The sequence below is a fragment of the Glandiceps talaboti genome, chromosome 4, assembly GCF_964340395.1.
Source record: "Glandiceps talaboti chromosome 4, keGlaTala1.1, whole genome shotgun sequence".
NCBI classification, from domain to species: Eukaryota; Metazoa; Hemichordata; class Enteropneusta; family Spengelidae; genus Glandiceps; species Glandiceps talaboti.
The window spans coordinates 10,373,094-10,393,126 of NC_135552.1; the positions used below are offsets into that span (position 1 = coordinate 10,373,094).

The 20,033-nt window shown below is 35.1% G+C and overlaps 1 protein-coding gene across 1 annotated transcript in view; it reads left to right on the plus strand.

Moving 5' to 3' along the window:
• LOC144434138 (uncharacterized) overlaps positions 1–20,033 on the plus strand; it is an 82,098-nt gene that overhangs the window by 45,297 nt on the left and 16,768 nt on the right. The window contains exons 3-20 of the mRNA XM_078122593.1: positions 1,149–1,230; positions 1,439–1,616; positions 2,299–2,463; positions 2,619–2,765; positions 3,196–3,261; positions 3,935–4,049; positions 4,420–4,560; positions 4,982–5,157; positions 5,763–5,913; positions 9,039–9,170; positions 10,165–10,340; positions 11,430–11,572; positions 15,372–15,614; positions 16,082–16,198; positions 17,042–17,288; positions 17,877–18,061; positions 18,621–18,709; positions 19,798–19,876. Of these exons, the coding sequence (XP_077978719.1) occupies positions 1,149–1,230; positions 1,439–1,616; positions 2,299–2,463; positions 2,619–2,765; positions 3,196–3,261; positions 3,935–4,049; positions 4,420–4,560; positions 4,982–5,157; positions 5,763–5,913; positions 9,039–9,170; positions 10,165–10,340; positions 11,430–11,572; positions 15,372–15,614; positions 16,082–16,198; positions 17,042–17,288; positions 17,877–18,061; positions 18,621–18,709; positions 19,798–19,876 (2,632 nt within the window). The remainder of the gene's footprint in view (positions 1–1,148; positions 1,231–1,438; positions 1,617–2,298; positions 2,464–2,618; positions 2,766–3,195; positions 3,262–3,934; positions 4,050–4,419; positions 4,561–4,981; positions 5,158–5,762; positions 5,914–9,038; positions 9,171–10,164; positions 10,341–11,429; positions 11,573–15,371; positions 15,615–16,081; positions 16,199–17,041; positions 17,289–17,876; positions 18,062–18,620; positions 18,710–19,797; positions 19,877–20,033) is intronic.

Here is a 20,033-nt window from a genome sequence, read left to right on the forward strand (position 1 = left end):
GTTACATTTTAATAACCTGGATAAAATGTAGCAATGTTGGTGTGATTTCTGCCTCAACAGACAATCAAATGTAGCAATGTTGGTATAATTTCTGTCACAATGTTAATACTAGGATTTTTGTTGACCCGGGCCGTCGATAAAATGTAGCATTGTTACAAAGATTTTTATCAAACCATGTTGTGTTTCACGGCAAGAGGCCTATGTTATATTGCGACTTTATCTAAAGATATTGGCTCTCATTTGATGTATGCACATTGATAGCATTTTATGTTTAAACTTGACGGAAATTGGTATTTTGAACAAAAATAATCGCACTGCATGAGTATGACTGAGATTCTTGGCACTGTACTATTTAAAGTGCAATTGATATGTCTGTGTTACTAATATAAACAGAAATATCGAACAGCTCATCAGCAACTCTCATGTATGTGATGTATGTCAACACCATGTGTGTCATGTACATCGATCGGACATGAGTTTACATAATGAAATTATATCAGGCCACGTGTCTTTCTCGGTGTCTTGTTATATATATATATATATATATATTTATTAATTGCGGCCTTGTTATCTGTCTGGCAAATACTATATCTATCAGAGCAAAATAAACAGACCAGCTTGATTATTTTGAAAGAGAGTGATCGCTTAGATCCTTTCGGTGTTGGTGTATGGTCTTGACATTGTCATGTCATCCCACAGTAATCAAACAACAGGGGAGGAGAGCTCTAAAGCTAAGACACAGGGAGAAGCTTAGACTTGCCTCTGGCTAAGAGAATGATAGTAAGGTGTAATTCTTGGCCACGGTAGATTGATATGTTGTGTGTGTCAAACCTTTTCATTAAGAATTGCCTATGAGGGGCAAGTGCGTTTAGTAACACCCATGAATGTTTAACCATTAACCATTAATGTACGGGGTTAGACTTGATTAGCAAAGCTATTTTCTGACTTCTATTGCCTGTATAAATTGTGTATATATATTTTTTCCAAGTGATCTGTAATTATTTGTTGTACAGGTAACAAAAATCAATCATTCAATCAATGTATGAATGTTTTAAATCCATGATTACTGTGCAGCGAAAACTACAGTGAAGTATTTTCTCACCCTTGTGAATAATAATTGACATGCATATTTATACTTTGAATAACAGGCACTGTGTTAGCCAACACATCTACGGGTGACGCTTATATCATAACTTTGTACTGGGCCGTAGCTACCACAACTTCCACTGGGTAAGTTCATATCATAAACGGGTTCTTTAAGCGACTCAGACGCTCTCAATACTATTAACCCAAGAGTAGGTATTTCGTGATTACAATAATGATAAGCATGATGACGTCACTATGAAATGTGAGGGTGTACTTTTTTAGGTGTCATTTATTGGGTTCTATTTGAACTATTTTCATAACTTTTATGATTAACCATACCTTCTTATTTTAGATACGGTGACATCCATTCCATAAATGAGAACGAACGCTGGTTTTCTGTCTTCGCCATGATACTTGGCATCTTTACATTTTTCGGCATGATTCTCGGCGGCATGGCTTCCATGTTGACTAACTTTGACGGTCAGAGAGCACGATACACTCACCGACTTAATGTTATTAAAGACCACCTGGTAAGCAACCAAGGATCATTGGATATATGCTGTAGTTATTCTTGTTATTCATTGACTTATAACATGAAAATATATAGGCATTGCTGCAATTTTAGTACGATATTCTCCGAAAAAAATGTTGCAATGTTGAAACAATAAGCCGCAGATTGGCCACATTCTGAGCTCGTGTTCATACATGTACCTCTAGAAATTGTTCATTTATCTTATTCCCATTCTTGAAAACTTGGCAAGGGCTTATTTTTCTTCTGTGACACGTCGAAAAATCAAAGGGTGTCTTGGATCGGACGGTGCCGCGAAAGAGGCTGTCGTTTATTGACGATGCTTAATCGAAGTTTCGGTCGAACTCAGCAAACCGCATCAGCTTATTTCAGTTTCATGCCTTCTAGTTCTGTGACTTTTTAAACTTTAGAAAAGTTATATTGAAATAATTATCAAGCAGAGAATTTCTGTATTTCCTGACACATTTAGTTTCATGAAGGACTTTAAAATTACGCATATTTATGTTCGCAGGCCAGAACATATATATTTTTTCTGACACAACGAACGTCTGGTGCAGTTGCCGCTAAAATACATAATTATTGTTTTACGACTAGTATACGTGCTATGTTTTACTTCGTTTTTACTGTACCTTTCGCATAATTCACTAAAATTACCTTACTTCTACCCTATCTCCTTACTACAGAACGACTTGACTGTGCCTGAAGAACTCCAAAAACTGGTAACTGGTTATTACGAGTATCTTTGGGTACGAAAGAAGGGATGCCACTCGGAAGGACTATTCGATGCTCTACCGCTCACTTTCCAAGCTGAGGTCTCGCTCGTTGCCAACAAATACATCCTTAACAAGGTGAGTTTTGTATATTTACATGTATGTGCACTTAACTGAAAGAAACAGATCTAGATGTGCGTTAAAATACTTTTTAAATGTTGATTAATCCTCGCATACACATGTTATACTTATCTTTAACAAATATATGTGTATTTTTCTTTTATGAATTTTAGGCACCGATGTTTAAATCTATGAACGAAGGCTTCTTACGAATGCTGTCACTGCAAATAAAACCCTCGCTATACCTGCCAAAACAGACGATTGCTAACCGGGGTGAGATTGGTCACAACATGTATTTCGTCCATCGAGGCGAAGTTGAGGTAAATAAGAAAGTTTGCTAGCACTGTCATTACCCAGGATGCACTGGGTTAAAGTAAACTTATTTTTCCCAGGATTCCACACTCTCAACAAAATGGCGGAATCTTTAAAAGTTGACGACGCGATGCGGCTCGACACACACCATACATTCTCTAGCTTTTGTGTAGCGTATGTCGCTGTATTTGTTGATGAACAATGTCAACACTGTTGTTGTGTCGTCATCATCCGTACACCGGCTGCTATTACGATATGGTCAGTCTTCTGATGTGGACACTGAGCCGCACAACGGGAACGTCTAACAATAACATGGGACGAAAGAATTGTAAACAAACATTTTTTTTGCTGCAGGGGGACAATGAATGACTGTAACTGTTTCATGAACAAATAGTAGCATGTTATGATGTACATTTATACATTTATAATTGCATACAGGTACTATCAGAAGATGATGACGAATCCCCCATAGCCAATTTGAAGAATGGTAAACTATTCGGAGAAGTGAGTATTGCAAACATTATTTTTCAAACAAATATTAATTTGAAACCACAGACACTCAAACACAGACACACATGCACATAATTATATATTTACATATGCCTGTACTGTAGAAGGATTGTCTTATAGTACTCAATGCAGTGCAATGTAGCTGCTTTCACTGTTACAGAATGGTATAGAATAATGAGAAACTGAGACTTTGTACTCAGGTTTTCATGTGATTGTGTTCTTCTCACACTGATCATTGTAAAACAACTAAATATGTAGTACTAATGTATACATGCATACATATATATGTATATTATATATATAACTTAAGTTGTTTCATGTTACTTTATATATATTGTATACACAAATGCACATAATAATATATAAATATGTATATATTTAATATATACACGCACAGACACTGACACACATTGTATAATCAAAGTACATTTACATTGTTCTGTGAATTTTTACAAAAAGAGGGCTCAGAGATTGGTAACACCAATTTTGGGGGTGGTGGTTTTTTAATACCATTTGTGTAGAAAATAAGTAGATTTTGTGTATGATATTTATTTGTCAAGAAATTATAATTTGAGCTTGACCGCTAAGCTCAAGGTAAATATTGAAAGTGGTTACTAGATTTGCATTCATATTCCTATGTTTATGGTGTATTCCTTATCTCGTGTAGGTAAGCTTGATCTTCAGTATGCCAAGAACACATGCTATTCGCGCTGGTGCTCACTGTGATCTCATGGTACTGGAAAAGACTGATCTTCATAAGGTGCTAGCCCACTATCCTGATGGTAGGTCTAATACTAGAATCTATACACAATTATCCAAAATTCAAATTTCAAATGTTTGCCAAGTATCAAGTATCGACAGTTGTAGATATCATATGAAAAGTAGTGAATGTTGCAACTTATAATAGCAGTACCCTGCCCTGTAGACCCTTGTTAATAGTAACTCATTATGCCATACAAAAAGATGGCATCAAAGTCATCACATAACAAAGGTCCTTGAACTAATGTTTCAATAATATGTATGTTGATCAGTGTATTGTTAAGGGTGGTAGGTCAGTAAAATGTATGCCTAACACACACAGACTACCCCTGTTTTCTTTCTGAAAACTGAAAATGATAATTATGGAATGTTTGGTCTCTGTTTTGTATACAGTTGCTAAAAAACTTCAAGAAATTGCTGAGAATCGATGTGATGCTGCTGGACACCTAAATGAAAGAGTAAAAGCTGGAGAAGGTGTGATCCCTGCTTCTAGAAGTCTTAGGAGAACATCTATTGCCGCTGCTATGCCACCAAGTAAGAAATTGTCACTTTGAAATTACTGTATAAGTGTTAACTGCTAGGCTCATGGTACATGTAGTTTAGCAAACAGAACTTTACTATCGAAAATACTTGAGTACAGATCTGCCTGCATTACTGAACGAAGTTGTGAAAATTAACAAAAAATATTTGAATTTTGTTGTTTCTTTTAACTTGAAGCTGGATAAGCTGATGCTTATCATTCTTTTCTTTAATAGCAATTTCGTTATCATTTCTTAGTTTTGATTTTGATATTTTTTAGTTTTTTGATTTTGCACTTTCTGATTAAGTGTGTGTATTTTGAGTCATCTAGTAGTAGAGATATTATGTTTCTGGCTGCATACATAATGCTGACACATATCAAATAGGAAATCATGATACCGTACTTGATAACTTTCTTCTTTCCTGTTACTAACAGAAATGCTACCTAAACCCCAAATGGATGATGGCCGAAGAACTTCCATAACAGCTTCATCTTCACCAAGTACTGAATTCCAACAAACCAGGGTACCAATTAGTAAATCAATTGATGTATTTGAACTTGAAGAACCTGGTGGTGAATGGGTAGCTGTTCATAAAGGCAACTGCTGTACTGTGAGTATTACAGTTTTGAAATGAAATCTGTGTCTGGCCAAACCCTGAAACATTATCTCCAGTGAGCTTACTATCACCCTAAAGTTTGGTTTTTACCTGAACAATTTCTGAGTACTGAACTGTTATCCCCCAAAACCTCAGCTGGATAAACGTAATCACTCCCTACTCTGAACTATTTTCACCAAACCTTGATAAACCAGATTACTGTCTACACTGAACTATTTCCCCAAACCATGATAAGCCGAATTAATGTTTACTCTGAACTATTTTCCCCAAAATCATGGATAAATGGAACTGTTGTCTACACTGAACTATTTTCCCCCAAAGCCTAGATAGATTGAATTACTGTCTACTCTGAACTATTTTCCAAAAACCATGGATAAACCAAATCAATATTTCCTCAAAAAAGAAGATACATGGTCGCCCCCTACCAAGGCTGACCACAGGTAACCCCTCTCCCAGTGATGGATTGGTAGTCAGTATTGCTCAGTCAAGTTTTACCTTCTTCTCTTTGATACATCCTCATGTGTTTATGGATTAGCAGTCACTCAGTGTTAATGAGTCCAAATGTTTCATCAAGATTTATTTCTTCTCTCATTCAACAGCGACTTCGGAAAAGACTATCGGACCTGGCTGACAAGATACAAAACGGCGTAATTGAACCAAATTCCCGTTTTTACAAAATCTGGGAGAAACTAGTTCTCATTATTACCTTGCTAGTATCATTTAGTTACTCCTACATGGCATGTTTTACAGGTAAGAATCACATACTACTCTCTAGTTTTTGATCAATTTCTTAAAAACTAAATAGGAAAAATATGAAGAGCTTGTACACATGTACTAAGTACTTAAGACGGGGGGGGGGGGGGGGGAACTACACAATATGTAAACCTTATAACTAACATAGAGATACAATAATTTATGTCTGAGTATCATTCTGACATGTACAAAAAAAAATCTACAATATAGATGTACTGTTAAATATAAATATGCCTGTTGGCAGTATTCATTAAGAACTTGATCTTGATAAAGATGTACTAGTCACTTTGAATTGTTGTTAGAATTGGAAGTATACATTTGTACATGTAGATAGTATATCTAATTACTACATATTATACCATGCATATGGAATATATACTCTGGTCGTTCTACATCATAGCAACGTGTGTCTATGTCACTGGTTCTGCTGTGTTTGAAATATTGTGTTCAAAATTGCCATTATTTCCCCTCAATTTTTCTTTGATATTACTGACGCTGGTATAACTATATAATTCGCCAATGTTTTTCTTCATTTAGCTGGAAAGTACTCATAACTTAAGGGTTGTCACTACTCGTCTGGCAATGCGTAGTGACAAATGCTCCTTAGGTCACTTGTATTTTCCTCGGCTGAACGAAGAAAAATATTGGGGAATAACATCTTATCATATGTGTGTATGTGTATGGTATAATTATTGTATATATGTATATTGGTAGAGGGATTGATAACATGAACACAATATAATAAAAGACAGTATGCCAATTATGTTTAAACTGATTTACAGATATGAAGCATTTTCTATATGATCAATACAAAAAGTGTGAAATTTCTGAAACTAATTTTATGTGAAAAAGTATGAAATTGTAGAGATTGCACTTTTTAGAATAGAAATATTGATTTTAGAGGCTTTTTATTGAATTGTTTTGTTAACACTTATTGGTGCTGATTGATATTTTGTGTGACCTCTGACCAATAGTACTTTATATGAAGTCAAAGGTCAAAGGTTACCTGAGACATCATCATTGTTATAACATTCTTTCAGCATTCAAAGTTCTAACATTCCTGTTTACAGTTGTATATTCACCAGATAATCAGCAGAACTTGACTACTAGTATATCAAATCAAAGTATTTCCACAGAATATTACTTTTATAATGAATCCACAAACTATGGAAGTACACATTGTGAGTTGTGTTGCAACTTTCATGACTCATGGTCATTCATTGATTCCAAGATGCAGCCTGTACGTTTGATAACCCCCCCCCCCCCCTCATGTTGGGGGTTAGAGATGGAAAATATGATATGAAAAGATGGGGGAAGGGGAGATGGTTGTTTTCTGAACTGAAATTATCTAAAATCTTTTGTGTTTGTTAATGTTTCTCTCTTTCACAGAAATTTGCTATCATTGAAAAATTGTGAAAAAAATTATATATTGAAATGTACTGCCAAACATGAATTTATTGGAAGTTATCTCTGTTGAACAGTGTATCTTGGAAGTAATGATATGTCTAGGGTCCATTTCCTGGTACCACATATACTGCATAATAGGTCTTCATAATAAATAGTGCACCGTCAAAATTACAATATTCAAAATATTCTCAAATTTTGGCAATCCAACCAAATGGAAATCATGATACAAAGTGAATATATTGTACAGACTTCAGACGTTCACTCAGTATTTAGGAAAATTTTACAGTGACAATTTACTAAAATATTACCATTGAGTCAAGCCTCTCTTTAGAGCATTTTGGAACCAGGAAATGTGTATTTTGTGTGGTGAGAGTGATTTCTTTAGAGTTTATGTGTTACTGGTATTTACTAATGTGTTTTGGTAATTAAATAAAACTCTTATATTCTGCCTTCCCTAGATTTCATTTTTTTTCAACTAAAATTGCAGAACTGCAGTGATTATTTGTCTTGCATTAATAACATGAACTAAAGTAATTTGATATAGACAAGGATCTTATGCTTTGGTTTTGTGTATTTTTCTTAGTATATCTAGCTTTTCAAGCATAGAAATGTTCCAAAGTAACCAGACAGCTTTAAGTACTGTTTTGTTTAAATTAGAATGACAATTATCCAAAATACAGTAGACCGTTGATGAGTTGTGGGGTCTACTAGAATATCCATGACTTATTGAGGGTGATTAGTTAGCGAGATGGGAATTATATATCCAGAATCACAGAATGAACATAAAGCAGAGCATCCATATTCATAATTCCATAACGAAAGTTTGTACTTTTGTGGACAAAGTAATATGTATATGTATTTAGTATAGACATTCATAGCCTTTGGGCTTGATCGACTCCGACAACTTCTCACTATTCCTCACCCACCCATGAACAATGGATTCTTCCATTCTATGATCACATGCTATGTTGATTTCGCCCTGAACAGGAGCTAGGGGGTCATTCTTTATGTCATTTGCAAACAGTAAAAGAAAGAAAGTAATAGAAAAAATGGGAGCCAAAGTAACAGCTGCAACATAGCCAAAACCTTGAGTTAATAGCAAGTCACAACTTATTGACGGTTATAACTGTAATACAATATTGATTGATGATTTGATATTTGGACATTACTTTCAAAGTCTGTTTATCATTTGAAGGGCAGTTGAAACGGTTAACAATATGAGTGCAAGGAGGTACCAACAAGTGCTGGCCAGCATGGCGAGAACACTTGGTCATTTGAAAAACATCAGTGGCATAAACTATAGACTAGTATAGTTTGTAGGAAATGATTGACATGATGTATCGCTTAACCTCATAATTGTGTTACTTTCAGATTTTTCTTCTTCTGTTGTTGTGTTTTGCTGTTTACAACTTGATAATAATAACTTAAACATTTTGAGTGAATTCTCTAAAAAAAAGTAAATACTGTAACTAACGTTTTTCTTGCAGTGTGAGTAACTTACAGATAGCAATGGCGTGCACTATGGATAACATTTAATGTGGTGTCGAATAATCATGCCTTGCTGCATGTTTTCTGTTAATTTCAGCCAATCAGCAGTGTTCTTCTCTCACATGTGACATGTTTTTGTTGATATCAGCAAATCTCTTCTCACATGGTTTTTATTAGCCAATCAGCAATTTGCTTTTCTTACATGTGACAATTTTGTTGGGTTTCAGCCAATCAGCATACTTTGGGCTATGGTGATACAACAGGTGCTACAGTTCTTCTTGTTATAAGCTACTTTATGGATCTAATTCTCGTAGCAGACATCTTTGTGAAACTACGAACAGCCATAGCAACACCAAACGGTAAGCACACATTAACTAACCATTAACACAATGTGCCTGTGCCCAGCACCCTCGAGCTCTATAGTCATCAGTGATGTAATGCTATTAGAATAATCACATTATTATTGCAAAAAACTTCTTCTTTTTAAAAATTTGTGCGAAATTGTAAATCCAATCTCATTTTACTGATTAACATGCATGGAAGATTTTGTTTTATGTCTACTGTCATGCAACAGCTGGAGGAATGTTAAAGAAATGAGCTTTTACATGTAAAGTAGACTGTAAGATATGTTGTGTCACTCCGCCCTCGCCAGCCTGCTCTATGAGAGATGTGTGAGGGTGCCCTGTCATGGCGTATCCAACAGACTACATGTAATGTTGATTGTTTCAGTATGTTAAAGATGATGTGGCTCCTAGGACCCTCTCTATCATAATTGTCATTGTGCTTTATTACATTCTTGCAAACCAGAGCTGATTTTTCTTCTGCGACACTGCGAAATACCATGGCCTCTTGATGACGGTGCATCTTGGACAGTGCCATAAAAAAGACTGCAGTTTATAACAATGTCTAATTTAAGATAACATTTGATTGAGAGTCAGAATGATAAAAAATGGGGTTTCTTGTGAGTCACCACATAGGAAGGAACAGTCAAGGACAGGGGAACAGAATATGTTTGGTTCACCACAAGAAATTACTGTACATCAGCGATATGTCAAATTGGCTTAGAGGGCTCACTGCTAATGTGTCAGTGTAAGGATTCATATGTTGAAATTATTATCATTTCAACTACTATATAATATATTCTGTGGTGTCATACAAATTAATGAAAATGGTAAAAGTGTTATTGATACAGTTTTCAAAGAACCCCAACTGCCATGACAACATTTCAAAGTATAAAAGTTACTCTACCAGTATCAAAGAAATTGGTTGCAAAATTGATGTCCTTGTTAAAGCAATCTAACTATCTAACTAACTAATTATAAATTTCATTCCTTTTCCTCCTCCAAACACTAGGCAATCTGACAGACTTTGCTAGCATCCGTAAACATTACTGCTGTAGTTTCCGTTTTGTTTTGGACCTCATGGCAATTGTACCCATAGAACTTCTCTGCTTTGTACAACCAGCTGGACCCCTACGATGGCATCTATTCTCCTTTCTCAGACTGAACAGAATTATCAAATACTGGATTGTAAGTAAAAGATACCTTTCATGTAAAAGCTTGTCTTTGTGCTTAAAGGCCCATGATTCAATCCCAGGTTCTCGTATTAATGCTGTTTTATCAGTGTAGCCATAAAGATCAGATAGGATCATTGTTTTATCCATGATCAATTTATCCATAGCTCTGCCAGACAACTATTTTTCTCTCCTTAGAACTAATCTGGCATAGGCCTTTTTTAGGTGAATAAAAAATAATTGTGTGTTTCCGATAACAAGGCCTCAGAAAATAGGATAGATAGGTTGGGATTTTTTTCTATTTTTATTTTATCTTTTTAACTTAAAATTTGTGAAAAATACTGCTTCAACCCAAAACCAAACAAACTGTTGGTCAGAATACCCCTTCTGTGATAGTTTGATGAAATATGTACAGGTAGCACAGACGTTTTTGAAGGTCAAGAAAACAAAGACTTTTTTTATCTTTTTGACGTAAATGTTTGAAAAATGTTTAGGGTCGGCGGCTTAAACTAAGGTTGGTCGGGTTATCCGAAACACACAATTTTTATATTTTGACCTTATGTACCAGTAGTCCAATGTTTTTGTCATTTCTCAGCAGTGCGTCTGTTGTGTCTTCACAAGATTTTCATAAAGTTTCTTGGCTTTTCATTAGTCACACAATATCAGGCAAATTAATTTCATATCACACTTCAGTAAAAAATTACAGTTTTTGTCATTTTGTCTTGTCATCATCTACTCAATACAGATGTTTAACTTTTCAGTAAATTATTGGTAACGCAATACACTCATTATCATGCAAATTGTATTTATTTATTTATGACTTCTAAGTGCTTATTATGTTCTGATAGTCATGAATATTCAGTGTTCATCTGATACATATGCATGTCTGCTAAGTCCCATGATGCAACACAGGACCACTATGAGAATGAAGGTGACATAGAGTTTCAATTTAATGTTTTTTGGGAATGACACAGAATTTATATGATGAAAAATTATGAAATGACTCCAGAACCAAAGGTTGATGAAAACACCTTTATTTCCCTTTTAACTATTCTATTTATTTTATTGTAAATATTATTTTGTTGTTGATTTTCTTGTTGTTTAGGTTCCTAACTTCTTTACCAAGTTAGAAGATGACCTCGATGTAGACATTGGCACGATCAGGTTTTTCAAATTCTTCATTTACATTTCACTATTATCACACTGGAATGCCTGTATCTGGTATGTGTCAGCATGTCATGGCAAAGCGTAAGTAATAATTTCAAATTAGTTTTCATCAGATCTCTAGATTTTTACCCCTCTTACCTACAACAACACACGATGCACAATGTCTTGAAGAAACACATACCCCATAACACGTAAATTTTTACACATTTTTACACAAAATGTAAACTTTGGCATTACACAACAATATTTTGCAGAAAGATATTCTGTAAATTGTTGACATTTTAAAGGTGTTACACGTTACATAATTTCTTGAAGAAACACATCAGTAAATTTTACATAACTTAAAGGTATTATTACACAACAATTTGTTGAAGAAAGACATCCATGAATTTTGCACAATTTAAAGTCATATGACAATTTCATGAAAAAACACATCAGTAATTTTACATAATTATGATTTAAAGGTATTACAGAACAATTTCTTGAAGAAACACATCAGAAATTTTACATAATTATGATTTAAAGGTATTACAGAACAATTTCTTGAAGAAACACATCAGAAATTTTACATAATTTAAAGACATTACACAACAATTTCTTACACATGTAAAGAAACATCCATAAATTGGACACATTTTAAAGGCATTACATGACAATTTCTTACAGAAAAAATGTAAGTAATTTGACACATTTTAAAGACATTACACAGTTTTACTTCTCGACTAACTTACTCTTAGTAGCTTTGTCTGAATGTAAAGCAAACAAATATCTGATATCACACATATTGAACATATTGTTAATAAAATCTACCTGTAAGACACAAGACAAACACACAATGTCATACACATTTTCTTTCTCTGACATACTTTCTGCTTTGTTCTTTCGATATTTTCTAACACGCTGCCATCTTTGTCGGAACCACATTTAAAGGTGTTACAATGGACTTAACGGACATGGTCAAGCCTTTGTCTTCACTTCAAAAGGTTCAAAAAACAGTGACGACAGGTATAATTGTGACTATTTAGTGTTCCCCCACTACATTGTAAAAAGTGTCTCCAAAAACTACCTGTGGTGGTTTACTGTTTTCATTACATAGTGGTTCGATCATTAATTCACTTTCACAACGGTATCCTATACATTACAGTGATATCAGCACTTCATTCACATTCACAGTGATATCCGCGTTACAGTGGTATCTGCACTTCATTCAGATTCACATTGGTATTCACACTTCATGAATAATGTATTGCAAATATTGCATCCATATACCAGTATTTTCAATGTCTTGTCTTTGGTATGCGATGTCTGTTATTAGTGTGTTCAGTGTGACAAGTCTTACAGTTATATATATATCAAACTACTCTTTAACCTTGCTTTATTTTGAACGCCTTATTGTTCATAACAAAATAGCTGTCCTTATACAAACCCCTACCTTCCATGTACACATGTACGTGTATGCATATGTATGAACAGACAGACAGACAGACAGACATACATACATACATACATACATACATACATACATACATACATACATACATACATACATACATACATACATACATACATACATACATACATACATACACACACACACATACACACACACACATACACACACACACACACACATACATACATACATACATACATACATACATACATACATACATACATACATACATAAATGTACATGCACGCTCTTTCACACTGACAGACAGACAGACAGACAGACAGACAGACATGCACACACACTTTAATACATCCTTCTGTTAACATACGATCAAGATTCAAATTGGATGCAAAGCAAGGCTAGTAGAGTACGTTTGCATGCATGGTTAAAACTTAAAAGGAAAGTCCATTCAATGTACATACATTCCACAGACATTCAAACATTCATTCATTGTCATAGTACATTCAGTTGTCTTTTATCATGAATTACATACAGTAGTACAATGTATATTGTTCTGACTCTATGTTCCCTTTCTTACCCACTTGGAATGTCATTTGACCCATCAACGTCATAATTGTGTTTTGTTCTGTCCTATCACACATTTAAACTGTTAACTGGAGTCAGTTTGTGTTAATAAAAGGTTACACATACTTTACATGCTGTACATACATGTACATCTCATAAGAGGGAGGAATACCTCCAGACAGTGAACAAAGCTATCATTGCAACAGTAATCAAAGTTCAGAATCAGTATCCCTACAGTGACAAATTTGTTATATGGGATACACAGTGAGTGAGAGTTGAAATACATACCAGTAGCACATAAAAACTGGAAAGTTCAATGGACCATTTTCATAACCTGTGTGTACCTTTTGGAATGACTTTCCCCTTTTAAGTGACAGCAAAATGAAACGACCCACAAAGACGAATATTTCAGTCTAAGTTTCTGCCTGGTAATAAAAATCTTGTAAATTACTTTTCTCAAATCACCCAAAATTCCTTGAAAGAGAGGGTGAGACTGTCAAAGCACACATTGGTTATGAAATAAGTGGTCAGTTCTCAAAATGAACCACTTACAATGGTGTTGTTTGTTGTATACATGTACTGCCCTCATCAGTGATAGCCATCGTCACCTGTATTACAAACATAGTCGGGGTAGAAATAAAGTGCATGTGTTGTTTCTTCTTTCAGCAGTCAACTTTGTGATGATATTTACAAGTAAGATATGGTCAAGTCCTGTTATTTTCATACTTTCAAACTGTCCTCTTAAAGTGTGTTGTCGTCTTTCTTTCACTTCATCAGCTTGTGTCAGTGTCAAATTTTTGCAGCCAACAGCTTTGTTACTATAATCTGATAATCACAATTTTTAAATTCTTGTTACCACCAGAGCAGGCTGAATAGTGTGCACAATGCAAATATAACAGTTACTGTTAGTGTGGGTCTTCTTTGTGCAAAGTCAAAGTTCTTCATTGCATCCCCTCTGCTTATCCCAGTTGCTGTCTCTGTATTTTTATGTCTGTCTGTCTGTCTGTCTGTCTGTCTGTCTGTCTGTCTGTCTGTCTGTCTGTCAGCCTGTCTGCCAGTCAGCCTGTCTGTCTGTCTGTCTGTGTCCGTCTGTCTGCCTGTCTGTGTCTGTCTGTCTGTCTGTCTGTCTCTGTCTGTCTCTATTTTTCTGTCTGTCTGTCTGTCTGTCTGTCTGTCTGTCTATCTGTCTGTGTCTGTCTGTCTCTGTCTGTCTGTCTGTCTGTCTGTCTGTCTGTCTGTCTCTGTCTGTCTGTCTGCAAGTCCATCAGATATTTGTGTGTTTCTGTCTGTCTCCCTACCTGACTCTCTATAATCCTATCATTAACATTTCAGCTTATAATAAGTGTTACACTGTATACACTTGGATGTTGATTTATCTGACACATAGCTTGCTTATTGTGATCTATGTACTGCCTATTTCAGCTCTAATCTACTAATACTATATATTATTTCTTTCTCACATAGCTTGCTTATTGTGATCTATGTACCATCTATTTCAGCTCTACTATACTCTACATAATTGTCTCTTTCTCACACATAGCTTGCTTATTGTGATCTGTGTACTGCCTATTTCAGTTCTACTATACTTTACATTGTCTCTTTCTCTGCAGGATATTAACGTTAACGTTAAAGTATGCATCACATTCACCCTGTCACACATACATGTGCTTGCTTTTACTACTTTTCACTGTAAATTCACTTCCTACTACCTGTTCAATTTTTCTCTTATCTACTTTTCTGTGTACAACCTCTTTCCAATTCATTCAGTCTTTAAAACTGTTCTGTCTGTTCCTAGCATCCTTTTCATACGTGCATCTACACTATCATTTTGTTTCTAAATTCTTCCCCATGTCTAAAGTTAACTTTGACATTTTCTTTTTCTTGCCATATTTGATTTTTCAGCTGTACAGCTGGTAGCTGGGCAGAATTTGCAGACATTACACCAGAGACTTCGCCATTTGAAGAATATGTGTTGGCACTGTACTGGGCTGCAGCCACCATGTCCAGTACAGGGTACGGTGATATCAGTGCCCATACCACACTTGGAAGAGCCATAGCTCTCGCTGCCATGTTGATTGGATTACTGCTTTATGGATACTGCCTGTCATCAATTGCTGCTACTTTAGCAAATGCTGATGCACCAAGGTAAAATTATTGATATGACACACACACATACAGACTCATAGACATGGATGCATGCACATACATGCACATGCTCACACACACACACACACACACATGCACACACACACACACACACACACACACACACACACACACATACATCCACACCTCCAACGTACGTACATACATACATACATACATACATGCATACATACATACATACATACATACATACATACATACATACACACACACACACACACACACACACACACACACACACACACGTACGTACGTACGTACGTACGTACGTACGTACGTACATACATACATACATACATACATACATACATACATACATACATACATACATATATACATACATACATATATACATACATACATTAGCATGATTCTAGTACATGTCAAAGTCAATATTTTGGATTGCATGACACTAAACTTTGTATTCATGTTCTTTTATTTTACAGAGTCAGCTTTCAAGAGAAATTATTTGCCGTCCAGGAGTTCATGCGTCATCATCACCTGGGTACAGACCTCCAAAGGAGAGTTGTCAATTATCTCAGCTTGCTCTTCAGAAGACACAGGTAATATCCAAATGTCCCAATAGTCTTAGTTTTCATGTAGATGTCATGACTACATGTAGTTTTCCATATTCAATTGTTGGAAGAGCAATGTAAACGTGAGAATGGCTCTACTGAATATGTTCGGTTATGTTGATCATACTTCTGGGTTGTTCTTTTTTTTAAAAAGAAGTGGCTATATATATGGCACAGACATTTTTAGAAAAAAAATTGATTATACAGTTTATGTTGCTTCTTCCATCTTTAATGTTTTTGAAATAAATTTCAAAATCTCTGCCATGAACTTTTTCCAGCATTTGAAATTGATGATTTATCTTATCACATCAACAGTGGTGTATTTCTGAACGTAATATGGAATCACATATTGAGCTTTGAGGGTACATGTAGAATGCGCCTCAGGATCAAATTTCCCAGAAAACCAAAATTCTTGAAATCATTGCAAACTGTCATAGGAAAGCTCTTAAATTCCTTGTTCTTTAAATTTGAAATAATAAAAGAACTTTGAGGGTTAACCATTGTGCTTTCAAGTTTCAAGGAAATCAACACTCTTTTATTTTCCCTCTGAATTCACAAGGTATTTGACAGCCATGTTGGATTCTAATATCATGGCTTGATTTTGACAGTCATGTTTCATTCTAATATCATGGCTTGATTTAATATCAATTTGACTTTTTTTTTTCAAAAGTTTGTACATTTCTAGAATGGCCATTATTTTCTTCTTCTTAATTTTAACTGAGAACGATTTTGAGTTTTCATGAAAGTAACAGTAAAAGTTCAAATGTTTATTTCCAAGGCGTATTTTATGTTAAACTCTAATATTTGACCATTTTCTGTACATCTATATAGAGGAGAAGCCATGCCAGGTGGCAAACAACTGATGCATGATATGCCTATAGCTTTACAACAAGACATAGCATTTGAAGATGCCCAGGCAACTCTTGGATGTGTACCACTGTTTAAGGACTGCGACCCAAGCTTTATCCGTATGTTATCCCTGAAAACCCATGCTTACCTATTTACACCTGGTGACATAATCGTATATCAAGGTGATATGGGCCGTGAGATGTACTTCATCCGTAGAGGGACTTGCGAAGTGAGTGTTTTATTGACAATTATGTGTATTTTATGCTTCTGAAAAGTTCTTCAAAGTATTGGAATTTCTGCCCACTCCTTGAAAAGTTATCATATTTGTATTAATGGTACATGTGTTTTAAATCTGCTTTTCCACAGTCATTGTTCTGATCATAACATTGTATAGTTGTTATCCCAAGCACAGACCTATTGTGGCTCAAAAGCCCTATATAACTTTCTAAACTCTAAGAGATGCATACAGTGCATTGTAGCCTCTGTATGAACATAAGGATTCAATCCTTCACTGAGCAACCCCTATCCTTTCAGGTCCCTGTTTATAAAGCCTGGTTTAACTGATGAACAATGGCGGTTTAAATCTGTGTTCAAAGACTTTAGCCTTTGGAAACAGATGGCAGTGTCTTGATCTGGTAACAAACTAACATGCAGATTCAAAGCACTTAGCCAGGCGCTTTTACCACTTGACCATTGTGACTCCAAAAAATCCTTGAAAATGTAATGTATTGAATGATCAGCAATAAAAATGTATCTTGAAGCATGGTCTTGAACTAAACTATAAGTACAGTGACATACATTGTGTTTTGTTTGTCAGGTTTTATCATCAGACTTAAGCAGAGTGACTAGCATGATCGGACCTGGACAATACTTTGGTGAAGTTGGACTCATCTTTGGTGATTATCGTACAGCGACAGTCAGAGCTTCATCGTACTGTGAGCTGTTGATGTTACAAAGACCGGACCTTGACGAAGTTCTTCAACACTTCCCACTGATTGATAAGTAAGGGACTATATACTTGTCAGCTTTGTTATTAACAATGTCACCTCTCTCTACATGTATGTTAGGGTTTGAATTTCATCCTAGGCTGTTACTCAGAACTTTAGGACTTCCAAAGTTGACTTTCAAATATATTATGCTTATCTACATCACTTGACAAAACTGAAATTGTCACATTTCTGTGTGTTGGAATTGGAATTTCATCCATCATCATTCATGGCTATTACTCAGATCTTTAGGACTTCCAGTGTTGACTTTCAAATATATGCTTATCTTCATACTTTCACAAAACTAATAACTGAAATTATCACATTTCTCTATGTTTGAATTGGGGATTTCACCCAATATGGCTATTACTCAGATCTTTAGGACTTTAAAAGCTTTGAAACATTTGTGTTTTTCAACCACATCATTTTAGACAATTAGCAGTAATATGTAATTGCTAATACTTTGACTTTCAACCATATCAGTTTAGACAATTAGCTTCAACCACATCAGTTTAGATAATCGGCAGTAATATCTAATTGCTAATATTTTGACTTTCTTGTGTGGTAACCATCAGGCAATTCAAAGAAGCTGCTGAAAACAAACAACACTTGATGGAACTAAGGAATGCTTCTCAGAAAAGGGAACCAGAGGACAAACCCAAACGTAAGTTAAAACCTATTATTACAATATTTGTGAAGTTAAGTTGAAATCTATTTAATTTTAAATTTATTAATTTGTAAGTGTTGGAATAAGCATTGATCTCATATTTTCACATAGTGCAATTACATTTAAAAAATGAAATCCCAGGGTAAAATATATGTTGTCACAGTTTTGATATATGCCACTTTTCTAAGTATGGTTTCCAGGGTTTGTGATCCAACAAATTTCTAGTAGCTGGAACTTCCTGGTATTTTTTTGGTAATTATTGTGTCTTGAGAGATACATTAAACCTTTACTGGAAACAAATCTAATCAACTGAATTACCTGTCTACTAGTCATTGATGGTACTGTACTATGTACACCGGCTTCATGTCCATGTATAGTACTTATAAACAGTTTGGACAAATGTACTTGTTTGTTAACAAATGGTAAATTTGGGAATGCTGCCAGGGTTTGATGACTAGGTAATCATACATACTGCAAGATTTGGAGTCATGATTGATGAATGGTTAGAGTGGCCAACTTTGAATCTACAGGTTGCAGGTTCGAGCCCTGTTGCTGCCGTTTGTTTCTGAATGGCTAAAGTCCTTGGGCAAGATTTTAACCACGACTGTCCCTCAGTCAAACCAGCTGTATAATTGGGAATCTGGTAGGATAGAGGTTGCAATGTGAATGCTTTAATCCTATGCACTGAGACTGCAATGGTTTGTATACTCCCCAGGGAGTTGAAGTAAAGGGCCGTTGTGCCACTATAGATCTGTGCCAGGGGTAATAATTGTAAATCGCTTTGAGCACAGAGTGGGAAAGCATTATATAAAAACCAACATTGTTATTATTATTTGATTATATACATACAAATGTACGTCAACAAACACAACAACATAACTACCGGTATGTTAAAAATAACAAAGTTACAAGAAAATTCAGGAGCTTTGATTAAAAAAAATTCCTGTTTGAGGTTAATAGTTTTGAAACATTCTCAGCTTTGAAACAGAGACTTTGTACATGTGTAATGGTATTCATTCTAAACATCAAATTTAAGATTACCAAAATGTGACATTAAAAGTTGGATGTTTTATTTTACTCTTCAGGAGAGACTGAACAGTTACATGACATCATACAATCCACTCCTGTAACACCAACAGAGGAGTCTGTCAGAGTCTTTGACTGGTAAGTTAGAAAATCATTGCTTTGATCACAAATTTGTGTAGGTATTTATTCTGGATGTTTATTACTTTTTGATGTTTGAAAAAAGCGATATGAAACAGTATTAACAAAGTCCATATTTTATAAGTCATCAATTGCAAAAAAGAATAATATATTAATT